This window comes from Sminthopsis crassicaudata, chromosome 3 (genome assembly GCF_048593235.1).
Source record: "Sminthopsis crassicaudata isolate SCR6 chromosome 3, ASM4859323v1, whole genome shotgun sequence".
Taxonomy (NCBI): Eukaryota; Metazoa; Chordata; class Mammalia; order Dasyuromorphia; family Dasyuridae; genus Sminthopsis; species Sminthopsis crassicaudata.
In genome coordinates this window covers 178,369,072-178,393,695 of record NC_133619.1, presented here as the reverse complement: position 1 = coordinate 178,393,695, position 24,624 = coordinate 178,369,072, and the positions used below count along the sequence as shown (strand labels likewise).

The 24,624-nt window shown below is 31.9% G+C and overlaps 1 protein-coding gene across 6 annotated transcripts in view; it reads right to left on the bottom strand.

Moving 5' to 3' along the window:
• The window catches only part of ST6GAL2 (ST6 beta-galactoside alpha-2,6-sialyltransferase 2), a 122,168-nt gene that overhangs the window by 12,192 nt on the left and 85,352 nt on the right, over nucleotides 1-24,624 (bottom strand). For all 6 annotated transcript variants that reach the window (XM_074299669.1, XM_074299670.1, XM_074299672.1 and 3 more), the window contains 3 exons: nucleotides 13,519-13,616; nucleotides 11,547-11,648; nucleotides 9,748-9,922 (listed from right to left, as the gene is read on the bottom strand). In XM_074299669.1, coding sequence (XP_074155770.1) covers nucleotides 9,748-9,922; nucleotides 11,547-11,648; nucleotides 13,519-13,616 — 375 coding nt within the window. The remainder of the gene's footprint in view (nucleotides 1-9,747; nucleotides 9,923-11,546; nucleotides 11,649-13,518; nucleotides 13,617-24,624) is intronic.

The following is a 24,624-nucleotide window of genomic DNA, read 5'->3' as shown; positions in this document are numbered from 1 at the left end:
ATGCTTTGGGGATTTGGCAAGCTGTTGAAAACCTTTAAACAGAATTAAATTAATGTTAAGTTTCTAATGCAGCCAATTTGTATGAATGAATCCATACTAAAGATTCTATTGAAAGAAAGAAATGTGTTAATTTCTTCTGGGCAATTTTAATGACTCAAGAGGATTTCATTTGCCAAAATGCATCTGTGAATAGTGCATTATGCTTGTTCTTAGCAGACTAATTTTTTAAAAAAGCATCCAGATTATTTATAATAAAATGTTTCAGAATGAGTATAAAAGATGCTTTAATAAAATAGATTAAAACATTTGAAAGTGTATTTATAAGACTGAGATATCTTTGCTCATTTCTGACATTATAAATATTTTCTTTTTGTCTTATTAACTTGTTCTTGTTTGCTTAAAATTTACAAATAGACATACTAACACACAATTTCTATGGGCTAAACTGGTTAGATTTTCTGCTGTATGTGTACATATGTTTATATATACATACAAAATTACAAATATATGTATGTGGTTACATAGAAATATAGACACAATTATATTCATAAAGATATATGTATATATACACAATAAATAAATGTATCATGAATTTATATATAGTATAAAAAAGTCCCACACTAAAATATATAATACATTTCTAGAACAACACATCTACTTGTAAAAAAGGGAAGTGGAAAATTGAGAGATTATCTGAATAATTCAGGCTGATACAAATATTTTCAGATCAGCTGTTATGACATTTACAGCAAACTGTCTGACCTGAATTGTCTAAATATCACTAAATCTAATTCAGACTAATAGGTGGGTAATAATAATTGAATTACAGAATTGCTTTAAGGAAGCCAAAAAGAGCCCCTTTGGGATCCATTTAAAATGTTCAGCTAGAACTGGTGCTAATTAGATATCAATTCAATATATGTAAATGAGTGTTTCTAAAAATGGGTGAAAATAATATATTCTAGAAGGGTCTAAAGAATTTCTTTTCCATCTTGCTTCTAAATTTAAATTGTTTGGAGAAGCCTCCTTCAAAGCCCAAGGAAATGGGGCAAGAGTGACCTTTTAATCCATGTTAAAATGATTAAGGATTCTGAATAGTGTGGTTTGAATTGGAGGCTTTACTATAAGAAGACTAATTCTCCATATCACTGGAATTGTAAAGAATCATGTTATTTCCATAGTCTATATTAACCTAACCAGTTAACCAGTAGATTTAACTGTGAGTTTAAAGATTTATTCCAGTTGTAAAAGTTATCTCATTTTCTAGAAGCATATTATTTTAAAGTGTTCTATGAACTATTATTGAAAAATATTGAATCTATGTGATATCATATGCTATGATTGGTATATTTTGATCAAACACATTATAGGTGTAAATTAAAACAGACTAGAAATATCAAAAAAGTCCTCAAATCAAGTTTACTACCATTTGCCAGACACATTGAGAATTGTAGGAGATACAAAAAAAAGCAAAAAAAAAAAATAGTCCCTGCTATCAAGGAGCTCACAATCTAATTAAATTCCAAGAAAGAAACAAACTCTTGTCCCATATAGGACAAGTTGGAAATTAATAGACTATGTAAAAGAACATCAGAAAATATTTCTGTGAATAAATGGAATTGATACAGCATGAGCAAGAATAGGTTGGTAGAAAGTTTTCTGGCATTAGTGACAGAAGATTTGGGTTTAATTCATAATTCTGAAACTGACTATTTTAATTATGTAATATAGGGCAAATAATTGAGCATCTCTACATCTAAGGTTCTTCATTTATGAGATGAATGAATTGAATGAGATGTTCACTAAGGTATTTTCTATTTTATCTTTGATGTATTTGAAGCCCAAAGAAAATTTAAACCTAATAAATGAAATGTATTGAAAGAGTTCTAGATTTAATTGTGAAGGCCTGGGTTTGTGTCCTGGTTCCACTATTTATCACCTGTATCACCTTGGACAAGTAACTAACCTCTATGGATTTTGGTTTCCTCATCTATAAAAAGAGAAGGTTAGACTAAGCAAACTTTTATGATTGCTTTCAGCTATATATCTTATGATCCTATCAAGAACTTCAAGAACTATTTCCTCTTACCTATTTTATACAGCATTGTAAAACCTAAATGGAGAGAAGATGGGTCATATCTTACAATTTCTTCAAGAGAAAAATAGTAAGAAATATTATATGTATAAAAGTATGTATAATAAAAAAGATGATTCATTATTCAACTTTAACTTGGTTCATCAAAAACTTAAGTTAGTAGAATATTAAAAAAAACTCTACCAACATTTGTCATACATTCATATAGCAAAGAGTTTTGAAAGGAAGTTTCAGGTAATTTAATATTGTATTCTTTAATTATAATTCATATGTAGAATCCATCGCTTCTCTGGAAATACAAAATGCTTTTAACCAAGTCATCGTTAACTATGATGCATTTTGTAAAACTACAAATATAAATGTTAAGTGGCTTATAATGTGTTTTAATGTTTGGAGTTTCAAGTGAAATATGGAAATATTAAAATTCATAATGTGGAATAAAGTGGAAAGATAAAATCTTATGGCTTACATTTTCAAGTATGTTTTCTTCTGACTATATTAAATAGTACTAATGTTAAGTATTCAATAATCACAGGCAAGACAAAATGAATATTTACCAGTTCTTATTCACAAGGGTCTTACATTCTCATGAGTGAACTATCTATCCTACCTATCCATACACAAACATATACAGATATAATATTAATGAATAATAAAAATAATATAATTTGAGGAAAGAGTGAGCACTAATAATTGGGAAAATCAGAGGTTTCCTAATAGAACTATTATATGAAACCCTTTAAAATTTCATCTACCTAAGAACAAGATCTAATCGCAAAGAACTTTTCATAGATACCTCCCTGCCTTTGCAATAGTTATCTCCCCCTGCCTAGAATTTCCTCCCATCTCATTTTTACCTCATAGAATCCTTATTTTTCTTTAAAACTTATTTTAAATTCTCTCTTCTATAGGAGGCCTTTCCCCTAGTTGCTATGCTTTTACCACTAAAGATAGCTTCAATTTACTTAGTTTATATTTTGCCTGTATACATACATATTGTCTCCCTCATTAAAGCATAAGCTTCTTGAGAGCTTTTTTATTATTTCCAGCACTAAACATAACTAAACATTATTAGTGCATAATAAATGCTTAACAAGTAGCAATTGATTTATTGACTTACAGGAAAGAGCAAAGACTGGATATAATGACTAATTCTATATATGATACCTAGGATGAACCTAGCACACGAATATATCAATTAGTGGGCTTGGTTTGATTCATATTACTTGCTAAAGGAGTGTAATTGATGACAAACTTAGTCAGTTATATTTTTTGGCCATAAGTCATTTTAGTCTCCCTCTTAAGAAAGGTCTGAGTATCAAAATCAAATCAGAAAAGGGGCTTTAAACTAAAGTCTCTCCTCAACCAAAGATATAATAAAGATTACTTTATGCCATCACAAAGTCAAAGGACAATAAATTCAAGTAAAGATGACAAAAGAACTCACCATGAATAATACCAATCATTCCAAAATGTGGACTAAGAGATACACAAAGCAAATAAACAACTCTTTTATAATAAACTTAAAAAAGAAGTCATTTTAATTTTTTCCTGAGGCAATTGGAGTTAAGTGAATTGCCCAAGGTCACACAGCTAGGAAGTGTTAAGTGCCTGAGGCCAGATTTGAACTCAGGTTCTCCTGATGCCAGGGCTGGTGTTCTCTCCATGCACTAAGAAGTCATTTTAAATTATTTTATTGCTTTTACATGGCCCCATGTAAATCGTGCAAACTATTTCTCTCCTGGTCTCATTCCAATGTGACAAAATAGTCTCAAGTGAAAATGCTACTAAAATACCCAAAACATTTTCTCATCCTTTCAAAGAGAATTACTTTTTGTCCATGAAGCATTATGCTTGGCACTATACAAAAGGAATTAAAATCTCACTGTTTTTTTCCTTGATTATCATGTAAAATGAATCAATTCCAATGTAAATGGTTCTGAATTCCAAATTCATGAGTGCTATTATATCCATAGGGCACTGGCTTGCTCATATATGTACCCTGCTCTGCTAGAGTTTCTAACTCTTTCCCACAAGATAAGATATGATCTTTCATATAAAGAAAGGTGAATAGTGAGATCTGTGGATAACATTTGGAAGAGATAAAATGAAAGAGAGAGAGAGGAATGAATTGGAGATGCTTAAGGGGACAGCTGGGGACAACTGAGAGGTAGTTCAGTTGAGAAGGTACTGCAAGAATTTGGGAGACAAGGTATATTAAAAGAGACTTGAGAATGCTAATTGTATCTTTTCTCTCTGACATTTTGTAGAGAACTGCCCCTTTCCCAAGGATGCTAGGAAGACATTTTCCTTTCCAGAAGCCATTTCCCTCCTCCAACTCATGATTCCATGGCTCAAAGTCCCAGAATAATTCTGATTATTATTATATTATAATCATCATATAATATATTAAGTTTTATGGACTGACTTATTAATCTAGTCATAACTATAGTATTGCTTTGATGGGAAATTGTTTCCCAATTCCAAACTGCTATATGAAACAACTTTTGGGAGAGAATTTATTTTGTAAGTCAAAAACTGCCAATATAATAGAGACACAGATGAATGAACAAAAACCTAATTTGAGCCAAAGATATGTGGAAAGCTGAAGTGTTCTCCTTGTACTGTATTAGAAAAGATAAATATACTCAAATTTCATAAGTTATCTCATACAGGCATGCACATACAATTAGGAAGAAGTTTGCTCACGTGGACTTTCTATAAGCCTGAACTTTGTAATTAATTATGAGAAGCAAAGCCTGAATAAAATTACCATGATCCTCATTTCTAAGGATAAAAATCTTCCTCATCCACTAGCTAAAGTAAAAACTTTATAGGTTAAAACCTCTGAAGCACACTAATCTGTCTAAAGAACCTTTTGGTTGATTTTTTTGTTCAGTAACTGACTTCAGCACTAAGAGTGTCTGAAAATGATGAGGTTGAATGACAAAAAGTCAATATCTTTTTCAGCATGACCCCAGAACATGGAAGGGGCATTTGTAGGATTCCTTTTTTTGTAACACAAGAAAGGCACATATTGATTTATTTTCATTTTTGATGTCAAATAAACTGAGCTGTAGATAAAGATAGATTATTTTCTAGAGAAGGACATCAGATAAATTGAACAATGAGTTCCATCTATTTTTAAGCATATTTTTTGAGGAAGAGCAAAGGGGAAATAAAGACTGAAATAACAGTTGAAAAATATTCAGAAGAAATGAACTATAACTTTACCAAATAATTTCTGAGAAAAAAAAAAAAAGAAAGCTAATTCAGCATTGGAAAGCAATAGATTTAACTATACTTTCTATTTAAGAAGGGTCAGTAAAAAGGATAATTTTCAGTTCAAAAAATTGACCCTTATTTTAAGAGTGCACAGGGAAAGGAAAAGAATGAATGGGGTCATTGAAGGGTAGAGCATCTTGGATGTATGATTTCTTATATACATATTGATTATAATGTACTATTATTTAACCCAAAAGAATTTAAAGGAATCACATTAGAGTTTCATTGTTTCCACTCATGAAGAAAATGGTCTCAAAAAATTAGGATAAAATTCACATCTCTCCCTTCCTTATAGTAGTGGATGTTTTTCAAAAGAAAAGAACATGGTAAAAATTGTGATATGAATAAATGCCCTAAATCACAAATTGCAAGAAAATTTTAAATTAAAATAGCTCTGTGTTCCTAGTTCATGCCATCAGTTTGGAAATTTGAGGGGATGGGGAAAACCCTGGGCTGAGAAAAAAAAAAAAAAAAAAAAAAAAAAAAAAAAAGGAATAGGAATGCCCTGCGGATCTTGGGCTCCATCAAAAATCTCTGGGAAGTAACTTGTAATTATGCCCCCCAAATCACTAGCCTATCACACCCTTTGACTCAGGAATATTATTACCCTAGATATGTGTCCTAATGAAATCAACACAAGAAGGAAAGAAACTGTTATATATAAATAATTGTAACGTTTTATTATGACAAAGAGTTAGAAAGTAACAAAAAAGAAACAGCTAAACAATTAGAATTAGAAAGTAACAAAAAAAGAAACAGTTAAACAAATACAATCTATGAATGTGTTTTTGCTTCATAAGAAATATTGAAAGGGATGGTTTCAGAAAAAAAAAAAAAAAAACTCACAAAGACCTGCATAAAATAATGCAGAGGGAAGTGTGCAGAACCAAGAGAATGATTTAAATAAAATTACAACATTGAAGAGAAAACAATTTTGAAATACTTAAGAATTCTGATCAATGCAATAATCAAACATAATTCCAGAGGACCAATGGTGAAGCAGACTTTCACCTCTTGTGAAAGAGAATCGATTAGAAGCACAGAATGAAACATACATTGTAGAAGTGAGTAATATAGGGATTTGTTTTGCTTTACTATGTTCACCTTTAACAAAGGAGATTTTTTAAAATAGGAAATGAATGGCATAGGATAGCAATTCCCAAGTGAAAGAAAAGATGAAAAAAGGTCAGTGAATCATCTAAAGAATGAAAAAAAAGAGGAAGTAATGAAGTTTAGAGAAATACGTGGAAAAATAGAACTGAGTTAAGATTTAACAATAAAACAAGCTATACTTAGTGAAGATTTGTGGTTTTCCCCTTAAAATTGTCTATGTTCCTCTTTGTATATTGAAATATTCATGTTTGTTGGTACTTGTCAAATTAAAATAACAGAACATTTTTTAAAAAATATTATATATATAAAACTCAAAAAGGAATTAAGGGATATAACAAAATTTAGCAATAATTTAAAAACGATATCAAGAGAAATGGTAAGGGGATATGAAAATAGATGTTGTTATATGTTGATTTGATCCTCTAATCATAATTTTTAAAGCTAAGTGGACTCTAAATACCCTTTCAAAATGTGTCAAGAAATAAACTTGCTACCTACATGACCTTAGGCAAACAACTTGTTGGACCTGTTATCTCATCTGTAAAATCAGCAGGTTGCATTAAATTACCTCTAAGGTCCCCCTCAATTCTAAACATAAGATTCTATGAACTTTCTGTCACTGTCTAAGGGGAATAGTTTGATTTTTTTCCTCTGTTTTCTTTGTATTATGTTTCTATTTAATATCAATTATTTTAAGAAAACATAAGGACAAGAGATGAATTGACAAGCTAAAACAACAGCAAGATAAATTTGAAATAATTTCTTTAAGCAGAGGTTCTGCTCCCCTTCCCCGCCTCTGACTTGAGTTAGTAGGAGATAAAATTAGATGCACTCATATTTAGCCAAAACAGGAACAATAGCCAAAACCATAAGTGGTTTTTAAAGTTCTTTTTGTATGTTTAGGAATGTGCTGAACTATAGGGATCAAAGAGTAGTCAAGGTAGAGTTTTATTAAATGCAACTTACTTGAATATTTATATCATAATTCAATAATATATTTAAATATAATTAAAAGTAGGCACATTCCATATAAACCAGGTATAAGTAATTGTTCTTCAGAGTACATTCCATCTCTAAATTCTATGGTTTTAATAATTTTGTGAATTCTCACCATAATCTTGCTAGCAGTGGAGACCAGGAAATAGCAGAGATTTTAGGTGCTTTATTTTTTCATCTCTTTCCTGAAAGAGACATCTACTATTTCATAAAGTACTTGAAGGGAGGTACCTCATTTAATTTTTAATATGTATCCTCAAGTGTTTAATACACTGCTCTGCATGTTTTTTAGGTGGTTCTAGAGTTAATGGACTGTAGACAGCAATGGCAGTGGTACTTTTGAAATTACAGAATATTTTCTTTCAGTCTTCACATACTGAGAAATTATTTTCTACACCAAAAGTTACTGAATCTGTGAATATATAACAAGGACATCTGACAGTCTCCCTTTACATTTTAAAGTGTTTTGTTCTAATCCAATATTATCCATATAAATTGATAAAAAGGCTACCTTCTAAAGAAGACTTTATTAAACTTCTGTCACATCCTATATTATTACTTATGCATTATGCTATTCTGTATATTCTTTCCTGGCAAACTATAGTATATGTTCTCTCCTCTATGAATGGTATCTTTTCTCTCCAAATAAACAAAAAGTGAAGAACTTAGGATTTCACATGATTAACTGAAAAAGAGTGTCAAAGACTTCCATTTCTAAGGGGGAATAGTGCTTAGAGTAATATTAAGCAGACTCATAGCCTAACTCTTCTTGAGTTGTACATCAAAGACTATGTATTCCAAAGCCTTGTACCTCAATTTAGCAGTTTTGCACACTGTTAATCCAAGACATACTAAAACCAGTTCTCCTTACACAACACCTTTCCTGATCTTTAGTTTTAGTTAATTTCTCATCCCTCAAACTAATATCTATGCATCTGCAGGGTCTCCTCAGTAAACTGCCTAAGGATTAGGATGGATTAATTTTTGTCTTTGCATGCCAGTGTTTTGCACATAAGTATTAAATAAATGTTTATTGAATGACATTTCACTAAACTGAAATGGATTGTGCCCATGCCCTTACAAGAAAAATAATTATTCTTACAACATACCTGAAAAGATCCTTATTTAAAGATGTTCTTGAGGGGTAATTTCCCTCAATTTAAAAAAAAAAAAAATTAAATACCAGTTCATAGACCCTAGCTTAAGAACACTTATTCTGCTGAATACTTTCCAATTTGTCAATGTCCTTCCTAAATTCTGATCCCTAGAACAGAATACAGCACTCTAGATGTTGTCTTCCAAGGGACAAGTACAGTGTTTTTATCAGCTTATTGGTCATGGACTTTCTGACTCTCAATGGAACCTAAAATATTTTTTTAACCACTGATTCATATGGAAATTGTAGTTCAATGATATCCTTGGATATTTTCTGTCACTTCTTTAGCCAAATCTCTCCCTACTCCAATTTTAAAATTGCACAGTTGTTCTTTAGCCCAAATGTAAGACTTTATATTCATTGCTATTCAATTTCATCATATTAGATCTGATTCATTGCTCTGGCTGGTTGATATTTTCTTGGATTCTGACTGGATGATTCAAAGTCTTAGCTACACATCCCAGGTTCATGTTAATTACAAATGTGAAAGCATACTTTTAACTAAGTCACTGATAAAAAGGTTTAATGGAATAGGTTTAAAAGTCCTGTTCTACTTATACTTTAACATATTTAACATGTGTTGGTCATCCTGCCATCTGGGGGGGAGGAGGAGAAAAATTAAAACAAAAGGTTTGGCAACTGTCAATGTTGTAAAATTACCCATGCATATATCTGGTAAATAAAAACTATTAAATAAAAAAGAAGAAGAAAAAAAAGTCCTATTCGATCACGTCACCTCTCTGCAATTTTTTAATCTGTAAAATGATGGGGTAGAACCAATTGACTTCTATAGTCTGCTTAGCTCTAAATTCTAAGAAATATTCCATGGGTACTCTTTTTTTTTTTTTTAATCACATTAACATGGTTTTATATACAAACATTTTGGCTGACTGTGAAGCTAATATTATTTAATGTAGATTAACATAACAGTAGTAACAACCAAAGATACTACCAAAAACCATGACAGAATTTAATAAATGTCTAAATCTCTACAGCATATAACTGGTTTTCATCATTCATCCATAAGAGTACTGACATCAGTAAAACTTTCAGCCTAATTCTTTCCTTTTTTCCCAGACACTCTTTATACACATACACCTACCTATGAAGCCAGAAGATGGGGGATTTGGCTGAATCTTCTCTTTAGTGTTCTCTTGGATTATGTCCCAGAGTTGCCAAATAAATTTAGGATGAAGAATATAAAAGGGTTGGTTTGGGTTCTTTCTACGATGCTGAATATAAGGAGTGAAGAGATTATAATCTGGCTTCTTATACCACTGTGGGGAAAAAAAGATCAAGGACATCAAAGGCAGTAGGATTAGTATTCTATATGTATAAGTAGTGTAGAAAAAGTAGCAACAATCTCATAAACAGCTGTGCAGAGAATATCTAGTACATGTTCCTGGGGCAATCTAGGAAAACATACTGAAGAAAAAATAGCAAGAAGTCCTTAATTCAGTCTTCTGGAGCCTGTTCAGTTTACCAGAGAGGGAAAATTTCTAAGATATTAAAGAGTAGAAGATAGAAAAGCAGAAAGGAATCTCATCCAACTCATTTCCTCACTTTTTTATTCTTTGCTTCAGAATTTGAACAAAGGATTTGTCAAATTGCCTACAGCCTCTTTGGGACTATATTGGATTATTCCACAGTATCAAACTGTTGGAATTAGGTGCTGTTTATAATATCCAAAGAAAAGATGAAGGAACAATGTTATAGAAGGAGAGTGAACACTTTGTTTTTTAAAATCAAAAAGTTGAGACAATATAGAAAAAAAGATACAACCCTAATGTAATATCCCTAATAAAACATCTCTAATATTTGTCATCTTCTTCTCTTTACAAAATCACATTATCATCTATCTTGATAACACACAAAAATAGCTTACTTGTGTTTTCATAGTTAGTATATTATTATTGATACTATTCTTTAAGGTAATAATAAAATACTCAGAATCACCGTGACATATATATATATATATATATATATATATATATATATATATATATATATATATATATATATATAGTACCGAGTTGGGCTTTACAGATATTACGTTATTTACTGTTAAATCATTAAAATGTAGGTTTCTTGAAAAGAGGAACTGTCTCACTTTCATTTTAGTCTCCCCAGTGCTTAGAAAAATGTCTTAAACAGTTAACAAATACTTGCTTATTGACTGATTATTTTGATCCTCTAAGTCTGAGACTTAATAGATAACATTACATAAATACGATGTTTTTCAACTTAAAGTTTTACTTAATACATATCATTTAATCCTCAGCTAAATGACACAGGTCATACAAGCACTGTGCCTAAGCTACGAAAATTGAGGCTCAGAAGTTTACATGAACTGCTGCAGAGTTAAGACATGCCAGATCTTCTAACTCAAAAATCAGATCATTTTATCCTTCCATCAAAGAACATAAAAAATGTCTGGGAGTATTATAGACAATTATGAATGGTACATTGAGACAATAATGAAATTTGAGTGATAAGAGCATCTTCATTCCCTTGCTGATTATTTCCATTGTTCAGAGGTCCTTTAAATAGATAGATCTAGGTCAGTAGAATAAAAAACCCTTAAAAATGAGAAAATCTTACTTAAATTAACCCAAGTCCCAGGGTGTTTAGGACTACTTAAAAGAACACCCTGACATTTTACAGTTGAGAGGATAGTGGAAATGGAAAAAGATTAACATTTAACTAATAGACTAATAATTATTATGTATATTGTATCAGTGTAGTTACATGATCAGTACAATTCTGTTTCTCAAGCTAAAAAAAAAAAGGTTCATGTTCACTATTAATAAGAGGCTATACTTGTCTCAGTGAATGAAAAAAATTTGATTAAAAAATCAGACTGTTGGCTAGGCCAAGAGAAAAAACCATGGTTGGTCTTACCAAGTGAAGATTTGCTGAGTAAGGAGCAGGATCCCAAGCCACTAAAATGACATCCTTATATAATGAATTCTCAATGAAGTGATGGTTTGGGTTGGTCAGAATCTAGAAACACAAAATACAATAAAATGGCCTCTGCAGAAACAACTTCTCAGATATTAATGTCTTCAAATGAAAATGGATAAGAATCTTATGAGATTTAATCCAGGTAGATAAAATAGTATGAATAAACCTGTTTTTTCTTTCTTGTGGGCTACTTTCTAATGAACCAAGCCAATTTTGATGAGCAAGTTGAATTTACAAACTCCTATCTTTTCTGCCATTTCTTTAATGACATTTGACAAGGTTATTTGAGGTCTATCTCACTACAGCTTCTCAGAAAACTTAGGATTTCCCATAAATTCAGATATTCCAAGATGGAAGAGGCCTTAGAGGTTACCCACATTGTCCAACTAATTTTCTACATAGGAAATAGAGGCATAGGGCAGTTAGCCAATTTGATCAAAATTGACACTAGTAACTAGTGGCAGAGCTAGAACTGGAAAGTCTTCTTACTTGGAGTTACTTGGATTGGCTATGTAGGAACTTCAGCTCGGTGTACCTTTACCTTTTTAACTTTTTACCTTTATCACTGCCTCAAGATAAATTACTCAACAACTTTGCATCTTGATTTTTCTAATACAGATTGGAAGGCATGATACCTGCTATAGTTCTAAGAATACTTTTGTTATAAATCAGTTGGATGAAGAACTTTTTTTGAAATATGCAAGATGATTATTTTTATTTTCCATAGAATACTCAGTATTATTTTATATGTTTCAAAAATAAATTATTCTCATTCAAAATTTATCTTACAGATTCATGAAATGAATTACAAACAGAATATATACTACTTAGTATGGATTCAATTACAAATGTATATATAAACTTAAATTATCCCAAATATCAGATACCATTATGATATTTCATAAAATAGAAAACAACTTAAAAGATTGGTAATGTAAAGAAATCATTACACTAAACAGGTGTGTATAAAATTTTTAGTTTATACAGTAGGCAAAGTATTTTCTTTTCTTGTTCAAATAAAAGGAACATGCTAAATACTGTATTTACCTTCTATTGAAATTTTAGAATTCTAAAGTTAGAGTAGACCTCTAAGGCTATCTAATCCAGTCTCCTTATTTTACAAATAAAGGAAAATCAAGACCCAGGAGACTATTTGATTTGCTTGAGGTCACATAGGTAACAAGCATCATAGGCAGGATTTGAATCATCATCTACAAAATGTATATACTACACTGCTTTACATTAATGAAAAACTGGTTATTACATCTACAATTATCTCATAATTTTACAATATTAGTGCTATGTTCCAATTCATTTTAGCTTTTGCATTTTCCTCCCTCATGTTATGTTTTCATGGTTTCTTTTACCTCTTGTTTTTCTAGGTGACCTATGCAAATATAATTCACCAACTGCAATAGTATTCTCATACCTATCCATGAAAATATGGTGTTTTCTACCACTTTCCCCTTTATATCTATTACTATCTTTTCTTCTGGAATTTTCCTGTTCTGGTCTTCCATGTACCAATCTGTCTTCTCCAAAGTTAGTTCATGAAGGCTGTTAGCATGGTGTACTGAAAGATCTCTGAATAATGAATCAGGAGGCATAACTCCTACTCTTACTACTAGCAGGTAGTAGCCATGTATGTGGCTGCTGACTACATATGGATATTAGACAAAGGTACCTAATTTCTCTAGCCCTCCCTTTCCTAGAAAATGGTCATTACCCCAAATGCCTTTCCACTCTAAAATTGTAGAATTTATGCCTGTCATTTATTTTTCTGACTCCAATTATCTCATTTACTGACCCCCCCACAATTTATTTTATTTATGAAATACTGAGATTAGCAAACATGGATTTTATTTGCACAATTCAACATACATTTGCATGCACAGACCATTAGTCTTACCTGGGAATTAATGATGCGCATGGTTGTTTTATTTCCAACATCTCTTTCATAACCATGTGTAGGAGCAGAATTAAACCTCAAAACTGCATCATGAGAATCTAAGGACACATAAGTGATAAGATTGCTTTTTTTCCTCTCTCTGTACATTAACAGAATCTTGGGGAAATTGTTAGCAGTGGCATGAAAGTTATCCCCACCCCATTCCTTTGAAGAGATGAGAGGTCTGTGAGTTTGGAACAATGCATATATTTTCCGAGTTATTTTCCCCATATTGATTGGTTTCACTAATTTTTCTTTCTCCTCTTTTTCTTTTTTTCTTAAAAAAAGATCCTTTTTTTATGAGAAAGCTCTCTGGGAGAAGAAAGAGAAGACACTGATGATATATGACCAAAAGATATCAATTAACATTTATTTAAATTTTTAAAAATTATGTCAAATTTTCTGAATCTGAAATAGAGTTACTGAGAACAAAGTAAATCCATTTTTTTCACATAATTGTTATGAATTACATTACTTGGAAGAATTTTCTGATAAAATTTTTTTCTTATTACAGGTAGAAAAATCAACATGGCAATAGCTACTCATTCAATCACATGGTCTATGTAAAGCTTTCCATGATTTTCAAATGCTTTAAATGTACTATTACATATGTTATACTTTCATATTCTTAATTTTGAGACATTAATTTCATATCTTTAATTTTGATATATCAAAGTGGTTTTGTTACTTGGATCCTTTTTGCTTGTAAATTAAAATGGATTCAATTTAAAAAGATTATGAGTTCATTGAAAATAACACCCATTGCGCATTAAGCTATTTTAATAAATTATATACTTTAATGAAAGAATGTTTTCAAAACAGGGAGAAGAGTAGCATTTTTTTACATATTTTTGCAAATCTCTTTACTGTCTGGCTTCAAAGACAGGTGGGTTCTCAAATTTGCTTCTTTATTCAGTCTGTTGCAATATGTTGTTTTGGTTGGAGTATATGAAGAAAACAGCTTTGTACATAGTAGAAAAGAGTGATATTTTAATAGAAAAAAACAATCAGCATTATTATGAAAATAATTTTGACCTTATGGTTCACAAAAAAAAAATAGTCAGTGAGATCAATTGTTTGCCTAATGTCTTAACATATTGTTAGAGGTAGGACCTAAATTCCTAATTTTTCATCTCTAAAATTGTCTCTCCACCACTATACCTCTTGGTATATCAAGTATTTTGGTTTATTGAGAAATTAAACTTTTCAATTCACCCTTTCCATAATTTAGTGCTTTTGAAATTGCAATTGAAACTCGAACTAAACCTGATTTTAGTGTAATACTGAAATTGACAATTCTGCCAGAAGAAAATGAAAAAGATATTGCAACAGCAGCTTTCACTAAAAAGGCAAATTTGCAGCTTCTTGTCTAACTTTAGGGAAGATGAAAAAGTCCACTATTATGGTTTTATTCTAAAAATATCCAACATTTACCTACTCTGGCTTAAGTGGCTTGCTCTGCTATCCAATTTATGACCCCTTTCACTTTATTTCTTTAAATTTATTTTGTTTTCCCACTAATCGAATGATATGAAAAGCAAATAAACAAACATTATCATTTGTTAAAGCCTTGAATATATTCAAGATACAGTGCTAGGTACTGATGTGCCTAAAATAGTATGCTTTTTCATGGAAACAGAATCAAAGAAGAGAACCTGGAAACGAATTAGTCCAATGTCCTCATTTTAACAGATTACAAAACTGAGGTCCAGAGATAGGAAGCAATTTGAAGTCAGAATATTTTAGTACTGTAGCCAGTTTGCCTCTCCTGTTTCAAACTGTTTCACATATTTAAATCACCTATGGACATAGACAAGTAGAAATGTATAGATTGGAGTAAAGAGGACTTGAAATCTTTTAATAAGGGATTTTTTTTCCTTTAAGAAAATTATCTATCACATTGAAACAGGCCTCTCATCTCTCAATAGAGAGGTGGAGAGAGGATGAGTGACATGGAAAGTGTAAGTGGTACTTAAAATAAGGGCAGCTAGAAAATGCTTTTCTTAAGTAGCTTACAAATGGGGAGCATTTCTGAATCCATGGTAGCTTCTCAATTCCCAGTCCAGGGCTAGTATCTAAATTTGAATAGCAAAGAAATAAGAATAGAACATTTCATAGCAAAAGGCCCCTTGTTCTAGAACTTTCTGACCAGGTCTAACATGACTTAAATTTGATGAAATTTAAGAGCACAGCATATACTTTCTCTCTCCTAGTTAGATCTGTATATATGGCTACTGCTATCAGAGACCATTTACTGTCAGTCCCAGACATTCAAATATTACCTATTGGAGTTCTAACTCATATCTACTCCAACCACCCTAATCTCTGAAGTTGTCAATGCTATTGACATATGATGCAATTGAGAGAAAATTGGCTTTAGACTCTTAATTATGTAGATTTAATTTTGTCTTTTATCCTTACTAGCTACGTAACTATGTCACAAATCTCTAACCTCTCTGGGACTCAGAGAATGGGTAGATTGCACTATATAATCTCTAAGCAGCCTTCTAGTTTATATCAATATTTTTAAACCCTCTCATTCATTTCTCTCAAGTTTTAGAGGGAATTCTTCTATGTGTCACTTGGTTTGAACTACACAAAAATTTCCCTTCTCAGAATAAAAATGATCTCAGGAAATCTCATCACCATACTTTTATCTCAATTTTGGATACCCAGGATCTTCCCTCAGTCATCCCTCATCTTCTAATTAGAGAGATGGAGAGTGAAGTACTAAACTCTTCCCAAGTTTGTCCTTTATAGAGGGTAGGTATCTGGCCTTTCTAGCTAACTCTCCATTTTCCATCTACAGCTCTGTTTAGTTTGAACTCCATAGAACATGATTCCACTTTCCTGGGTACTTGTTGGTGTAAAGTGCCTCCCATCATTACATTCCAAGTTTTTTTGTATGTTGTCTTCCTACATTAGATTTTTAAGCTTCTTAATGGCAGGGGGCAATTTCTTTTTTTCTTTCTCTCTTTTTCTTTTTTCCTCTATTCTTCCTTTCTTCCTTCCTTCTATCCTTCCTTATTCTAGACTACTGTCTGGCATAGTAGATGCTTAATAAATGTTTGTTGAATTCTGCTGCATTGAATGGATGATATTTTCCCAATGGATGGCTAGCGATAAGAATGATTAGACTCTATAGTTCAACTGTGTTATAGATTAAAATAGTTGATGTTAGCCTGGGAAACTTCCCATCATGAAGGGCATTTTTTCTCAATTTTTGTACTTAATTCCAAATAATTCTAATGACCTTACTTGAGTTGTAACCAACTGATTTAGCAATAAATTTCTAAGGAAATTATTTTTATTTTTCCAAAACCAACCAAACAAAACCTTAAGCTTTCTGCATTTCTTATCAGAGAAATATTAGAGAATTTAGCTTTGTCTAAGAAAGCAATATTTAAAATAAAAGTTTTAGTAGACCATCCAATCATTTAATCTAAATTAAATAAACCAGTATTTTATAACCAGTATTTTTGATGGATTTCTCCATCAAATTTATTCAATTGATCAGTTATTTTGCTGCCATATAAAATCACAGAATCTTCACTACAGTGGAACATTAAGTCAAAATTATCTCTAAGGTCACTCTGGGCATGACTCTATGATTATCTACCTTATTTCCACAAATTCAGAAAGCTCAGAGGGTCAAAGTCACATGACCAGTTAGTGATAGAACCAGTAGGTAATCAGAAATAACAGGCTCTTTTGGGTAGGGATTTATTTTTTAATTACTTATAGCTGTTTGGAATTGGAATCAGATGAAGATGAAGAAGAAAGGGGGAAAATTCTGATTAGGAGGGGTAAATTTCAGATTTCAGAGAAATCTGAAAGTATTACCTTAGTGCTTTATAGTTATGTCAATTACTAGAGCAGGAAATAGCAAAACCTTTACTATTTTTGCTAAGAAAACCCCAAATGAGGCCACAAAGAGTTGGACATGACTGAAACAACAGAACAACAATAAATATTGAAAGCTTTCTTCCCAATAGGAGCTTGAAGAAAGATGCTATCCAAACAAATTTGAAGGCAGATGCTATAAGAGTAAATAGTAAACATTAATGGGAAGAAGGGAAGGATGTAAAATCCATTTTTTGGAAAAGGCAATATTTCAGTCCTGGCACATGACTACTTGAATTGATGGGCGAAGTGCACTGTACTTAGGGATCAAATCTTTTTTTTTTTTTTTTTTTCAAAGCAGTAATTTCTCAAGACTCCCTTTAAGCCCCAGTTCCACATCCAAGAACCTGGATTTGCTACTTACCATCTGTGTGAATATGTGGACAATTCACACACTCAAAAAAAAAAAAAAATCCATCTCTGAGCCTCAGTTTCCTAAATGAGGGTTTGTACAAAATGTTCTTGATCATTCCAAGTTTACATTGTGATTCTATGTAAGTTCATTGCAACAAGTATTTAAATGACTGTCATATGCTAAATATTGGGAAAGATGTGAAATTTTCTGGGAATTAAAGCAGAAACACAATTAATGATGATATACTACATAATCTGTATGTGCATTTGATGAGAGATATTTTTTGGAGATGACAAATGTGAGAAATTATTTTGTTGGACTATGAATGTTTGTTTTAGAGTTTTCTTAGTTTTTTGCATGGCAAATTGGAAGAAGGAAAATGCTTTTCAGACTAAAATTTTAAACATTAAAATTAAATTAGAAAGCTGAGCGAATATAATTAAGATGACAATACTCCCTAAACTAATCTATTTATTTAGAAACTATTTTAATGACCTAGAAAAAATTAACAATATAATTCATATGGAACAACAAAAGGTCGAGAATTTCAAGGGAAGTAATGAAAAAAAAAATTAAATGAAGGTGTTCTAGCTGTACCTGATCTAGAACTGTATTATAAAGCAACAGTCACCAAAACCATTTGGTATTGGCTAAGAAATAGAGTAGTTGATCAGTGGCATAGGTTAGGTTCACAGTGCAAGATAGTGAATAAAAATAGCAATCTAGTGTTTGACAAACCAAAAGATCCCAACTTTTGGGATAAGAATTCATTATTTGACAAAAACTGCTGGGAAAACTGGAAATTAGTATGGCAGAAACTAGGCATGGACCCACATTTAACACCACATACTAAGATAAAATCAAAATGGGTCCAAGATTTAGGCATAAAGAATGTAATCATAAATAAATTAGAGAAACATAGGATAGTTTACCTCTCAGACTTGTGGAGGAGGAAGGAATTTGTGTCCAAAGGAGAACTAGAGACTATTATTGATCACAAAATAGAAAATTTGGATTACACCAAATTAAAAAGTTTCTCCACAAACAAAACTAATGCAAACAAGATTAGAAGGAAAGTAACAAATTGGGAAAACATTTTTACAGTTAAAGGTTCTGATAATATCTCCAAAATATATAGAGAATTGACTTTAATTTATAAGAAATCAAGTCATTCTCCAATTGATTAATGGTCAAAGGATATAAACAGACAATTTTCAGATAATGAAATTAAAACTATTTCCACTCATATGAGTGTTCCAAATCACTATTGATCAGAGAAATGTAAATTAAGACAACTCTGAGATACCACTACACACCTGTCACATTGGCTAAGATGACAGGAACAGATAACGATGAATGTTGGAGGGGCTGTGGGAAAACTGGGACACTGATGCATTGTTGGTGGAGTTGTGAAAGAATCCAACTATTCTGGAGAGCAATCTGGAATTATGTCCAAAAAGTTATCAAAATGTGCATACCCTTTGACCCAGCAGTGCTACTACTGGACTTATATCCCAAGGAAATACTAAAGAAGGGAAAGGGACCTGTATGTGCCAAAATGTTTGTGGCAGCCCTTTTCGTAGTGGCTAGAAACTGGAAAATGAATGGATGTCCATCAATTGGAGAATGGTTGGATAAGTTATGGTATATGAATGTTATGGAATATTATTGTTCTGTAAGAAATGATCAGCAGGATGAATACAGAGAGGCTTGGAGAGACTTATATCAACTGATGCTGAGTGAAATAAGCAGAACTAGGAGATCATTATACACTTCAACAATGATACTGTATGAGGAGTGTATTCTGATGGAAATGGATATCTTCAACATAGAGAAGAACTAATCTAATTCCAATTGATCAATGATGGACAGAATCAGCTACATCCAGAAAATGAATATTGGGAAATGAGTGTAAACTGTGAGCATTTTTTGTTTGTTTGTTTTTCTTCCCAGATTATGTTTACCTTCCGAATACAATTCTTCCTTTGCAACAACAACAACAACAAAATTCGGTTCTGCACATATATTGTACCTAGGATATACTATAAGACATTTAATATGTATGGGAATGCCTGCCATCTAGGGGAGGAGGTGGAGGGAAGGAGGGGAAAAATTCTGAACAGAAGGGAGTACAAAGGATAATGTTGTAAAAAAAAATTACCTATGCATATGTACTGTCAAAAATGCTATAATTATAAAAATTAATAAAAAATTAAATTAGAAAAAAGAAAAAATAAAAATGACCACATTCAAGAGGTAAAAAGCAAAATGTTCTATGAGTGAAAAGTCACTAAAAGATTAAAGGTAGCTTTTTGCAAAAAGCAATATTTGAATTGAGCTTTAAAGGATAGGTAAGAATTCAAAGTATGGGTCTAGTATTAAAACATAGATGGCAAGAGTCATCATAAGTTTTAGCCAGAAGGTATTGAAATTTCCAGCTATTCCAAAGATCTGCTTGATTTAGCCTACCTGCATTGAGAAAACAATAAAATAAGTAATTCCAAAGTAATGAGGAGAATTAGAGAAATTAGAGGAAAAGGAACTAGGAGGAGCTAGGCAATAGAAGTTTAGAGAAAAGTTAGAAAGAAATCTCACATGCCAGTTAATAATTCATGCAAAACTAGATTTCATTTTCTGCTATACATTGTGTGTAAAAACACAGAATCATAAATTTTAAGCTGAAAGGGACTTTGGAGGCCAAGTAGTTTAACCAACCCTTGCAGTTGAGGAAACTGGGGTTGAGATATTAAGTGATTCCCTCAGGGTTATCTAAACAATAAGAGATGGTACTAGGATTTGAAACTTCAGATCTTTAGACTTAAAATTCGGGACTCATTCTACTGTACCACACTATTTCTCTCCTTTTTGGACTATAGGCTACACCATCAGCCCATCAAAAACTGAATGAACCTAGCATTTCTTTTTTACAGGACCTGCGATTTCTTCAATGTAGAGAGCTCTGCTGCTATGGAACTTGCTCTCATGATCTATGTTTTCTGCAACTGATATTTTAAAGCACTTTGTACTTCACAAAAAAAATCTCAATTTATTTATTAACCTTTAAAATTCATAATTTCCCTGGGAAGGAAAGTAGGATATGTGTAGTTATTTCCAAATGACAGAGAAAAGATCAGAAATTCAGAAAGGTAAGGGATTTATTCAAGATAAACCAGCTAGCAGGATGCAAAGCCAAAAGAAAAGGTCTGACTCTCTCTTTCCTATTTCCATGGTTATTTCTACTTTCTCCCAATTTTTCCACAATAAGTTGATTTACATGCCTTTATCTTTTGATATCAAACCATTCCCTAATTGTGAAAATTCTCTTGTACCTGTCTCACAGATGGCAATTTAAATTTTATTTTTAAAAATTAAATAAAAAAACTTAAATATCATTTTCCAGCTAAAACTTTAAGACTGAGCAATAATGTGCTTCACTCCTTTATAATTCCCTCCATTTATTTCCATTATGTTCCACTGCATCTCTACAGTCTATTCTCTAGTCAGAACTTGGAAGGGAGAAAATTGAGTGGATCATGGAGGGACTAGGTAAGGTACTAAGAAATGATTACTGTTTATATGTTATGGAGGAAAATAACATCTTATGACACCAGGAAAAAATTTCCATGTTGCCAAAACATTCCTGTTTGCTTTAAAAATAACTTACTCTTTAAGTTAATTATGTTTGTAACAACTACACCATTTTCCTTTCAAGAACAATTACAATGTGTGACTCTGTTTGGAAGGGAAAAAATAAAAAATAAAAATTAAAAAATTTGGGTTTTATCCCTAGAGTAAAAAACACAAGAGGGAGCTAAAGGGTAACCAATAAAGAACTTCATTTATAAAAGGGTTTTATCTTAGAAGATAGTGGGACTTTAAGCCTTTTTTTTTTTTTTTTTTTTTTTTTTTAAGATTCCCTTAGTATGGTTTCAGTATATTAGAAGCTTCTCTCTAGACTGGACTGGCAGATGCTGGTATTAGTTCTGCCATCAATATATTATATGATCATGACCTTGGGGAACTTCTGTTTCTCAATTACCCAGCCTCCAACCTTAGCTTTCAAATAGAGAACATCAAATCTGATTCCCTCATCCCTACCTACTTCCTGGAGGGAGGTTATAAAATTGATTTCGACTATATAGTCCAAGGGACTGAGTTCTTTGGAAGAAAGGACTTCATAAATACTGAGTTTTATGGCTATTATTAAATTCTATCAGTGTTTGGGTGAGGAAGAGAAAGCAATTCTAGCATCTAATACAGATGAACAGATGTTGACTAACAGAAACAAAGACCTCACTGTATCTATAAATTTAATTAAGCTTCTAATAGGCAATTATGTTATATACGTATATGAAAGGGAATTGGAAAGGAGGGGACTAATATAGAAAATTTTTAGAAAGATTTATTTGAAGGAAACTAGAAGAAACAAGAAAATTCTTAAATATATAACATACATAACAGAATTTCAAAAGAATGATTTAAGTAAAATGTTATATAATTCAATCATGAGAAATAGTAATAAGAGCATTGGAAGCTAAATGGTACAGTGGGTAGAGTGCTAGGCTTGAAGTGCTGAGTTCAAATCTGGTTTCTCACACTTACTAATACTGTGACTCTGGGCAAGCCATTTAATCTTGATTGCCACAGTTTCCTTATCTGTAAAATGAGGTGGAGAATGAAATGGCAAACTACTCCAGCATCTTTGCCCACAAAACCCCAAGCACAGTTACAGAGTCAGAAATAATTGAAATGAGAGAACAACAAAAGTAATAATAGTCTACTTGTACAGTACTTTAGAAATCACAAAGCACTTTCCTCAAAAAAAAAAAAAAACCCTCTATGTATGATTATTCCCATTTTATAGAAAACAAAACAAAAACCCTACAAATTAAACTGAATTTGCTCATATTTATACTATTAATCACTGACAGAGTTAGTATTAAAATCTATTTATAGGCTCTAAGGCCAATGTACCAAAGTGAGATAAAATTCAACATGGTTTTGTCCCTCCATGATCCACTCAATTTTTTCCCTTCCAAGTTCTGACTAGAGAATAGACTGTAGAGATGCAGTGGAACATAATGGAAATAAATGGAGTCAAAAGATAAGGATTGGAGACTTGGTTTTGTTATACTAATTTTTATGAGATTAATACTAGACATATGATTTCACTCATCTAATAAACTCCAAAATATGGAAAATTCTATCAGTCACTTCTTTACAACTTAAAGGCTTAAAAAAGCCCTTTTTTTTTTTTATTTAGGCTTTACAGTTACCAGGATGTTAGGGAATTTGCCTAGGGACATACAGTCTAGATGTGAGACTATGTTAGAGACCTAAGTTATCCTGAAGTTAGTTCTCTTTCCAAAGGTCCATGTTGCTTATCAATATTTTTGTCTCAGAGTCAAAATTTCACTTCTCTGGTTCTTCAGTTCCTAAAATATAACTTTGCTTAGATGGCCTTGTAAATTCCCCCACAGCATACCATAAGATGTGATTCCCTGACCTCAGAGGTCAGATGTAAAATGCAAAACTAACTCGAAAAAAAATTGCAAATAATTTCAAATAAGAACAGTAATGAACATGTTTACTTTAGAGTATATCACCCAAATTTTTATTTTTTTCACCATTGCTAATCTTCAAATGAGAGAAAGAATGATGGGGTTGATTTTAGCCCTCCAAAATTCCAAATCACTGGTTATTTTCTGAAAGATAGGAAACAGGCACTCCTTTCTTTATTTGACCCTGACACCTATAAATGAATGTGCCATTTGGTTCAATTGCAATATATAAATTGGTTTTACTATACTGGAATGTACTAAATGTAGGTGTTTCAACACAAGACTTAGGATAAGAGGAGAATTATCTGATTGCCCTAAACCATGATTATGATTACCTGAAAGGCAACTGGGCAGAGTGGTGGATGCTATGTTGAATTTAAAGACAAGAAGACCCAAGTTCAAATTCCCCTTTAGGTACTTTTAATCTGTATGATTACTAAGCTAAATTATTCTCAGCCTCAGTTTCCTCATCTGTAAAGTAGAGGTGATAATAATAATAATAATACCTATCTCACAGGCTTGTTTTGAAGATCAAATGAGATACCATATTTTTAGTGCTTTGCAAACCTTAAGGCTGTTGGTGCTAGGGCTATATGCTTAATACATTAAGACATAGTTTCCCTCAGTTATAGAAAGTAAACCCAGATTCAGAGCCTGTAGTGAATCTTTGTAAGAAATAAAAATCATTAGGCATGATAAGGACACCTTATACTGTGTCCCTTTTGGTATGTATCTTAGGGAACTCAGAATAAACAGCTATGCTGCTCAGCTCACCCAGAGAAAAATTGTAATATTCTATTTAAAGACTTGTTGTGAGAAAAGTTCTCTATATGAAAATAGGACCTGAAAATGTCTCACATTGCATCAGTTACCAAAGACCATTGATTCCATCTCTATATCCCAATTGTCCACTTCGATTTTTACTAACAGCACTTTAATATTTGCCCCTATTACTCTTAACAGGTTTTTCCTATCTCTATCTCATCTGCTTTCTAATATTTCTTATTTCTAAATCTAGCCAAGTAATTCCTCTGCTCAAAAATCTTCAATAACTTCCTATTGTTTCTTTGCATCTGGCTTCTAAAACTTTACACAATCTGGAACTGCAGTACTTTTTTAGTATGAGGTTACCTTCACATATTCTATGTTCTAGCCAAACAAGATTACTCACCATACTTACTATCCCCAACTTTTATCTTAAGACACACTCTCTGATCCTTCCATCTTTGCATCCATTCTTACACTGTT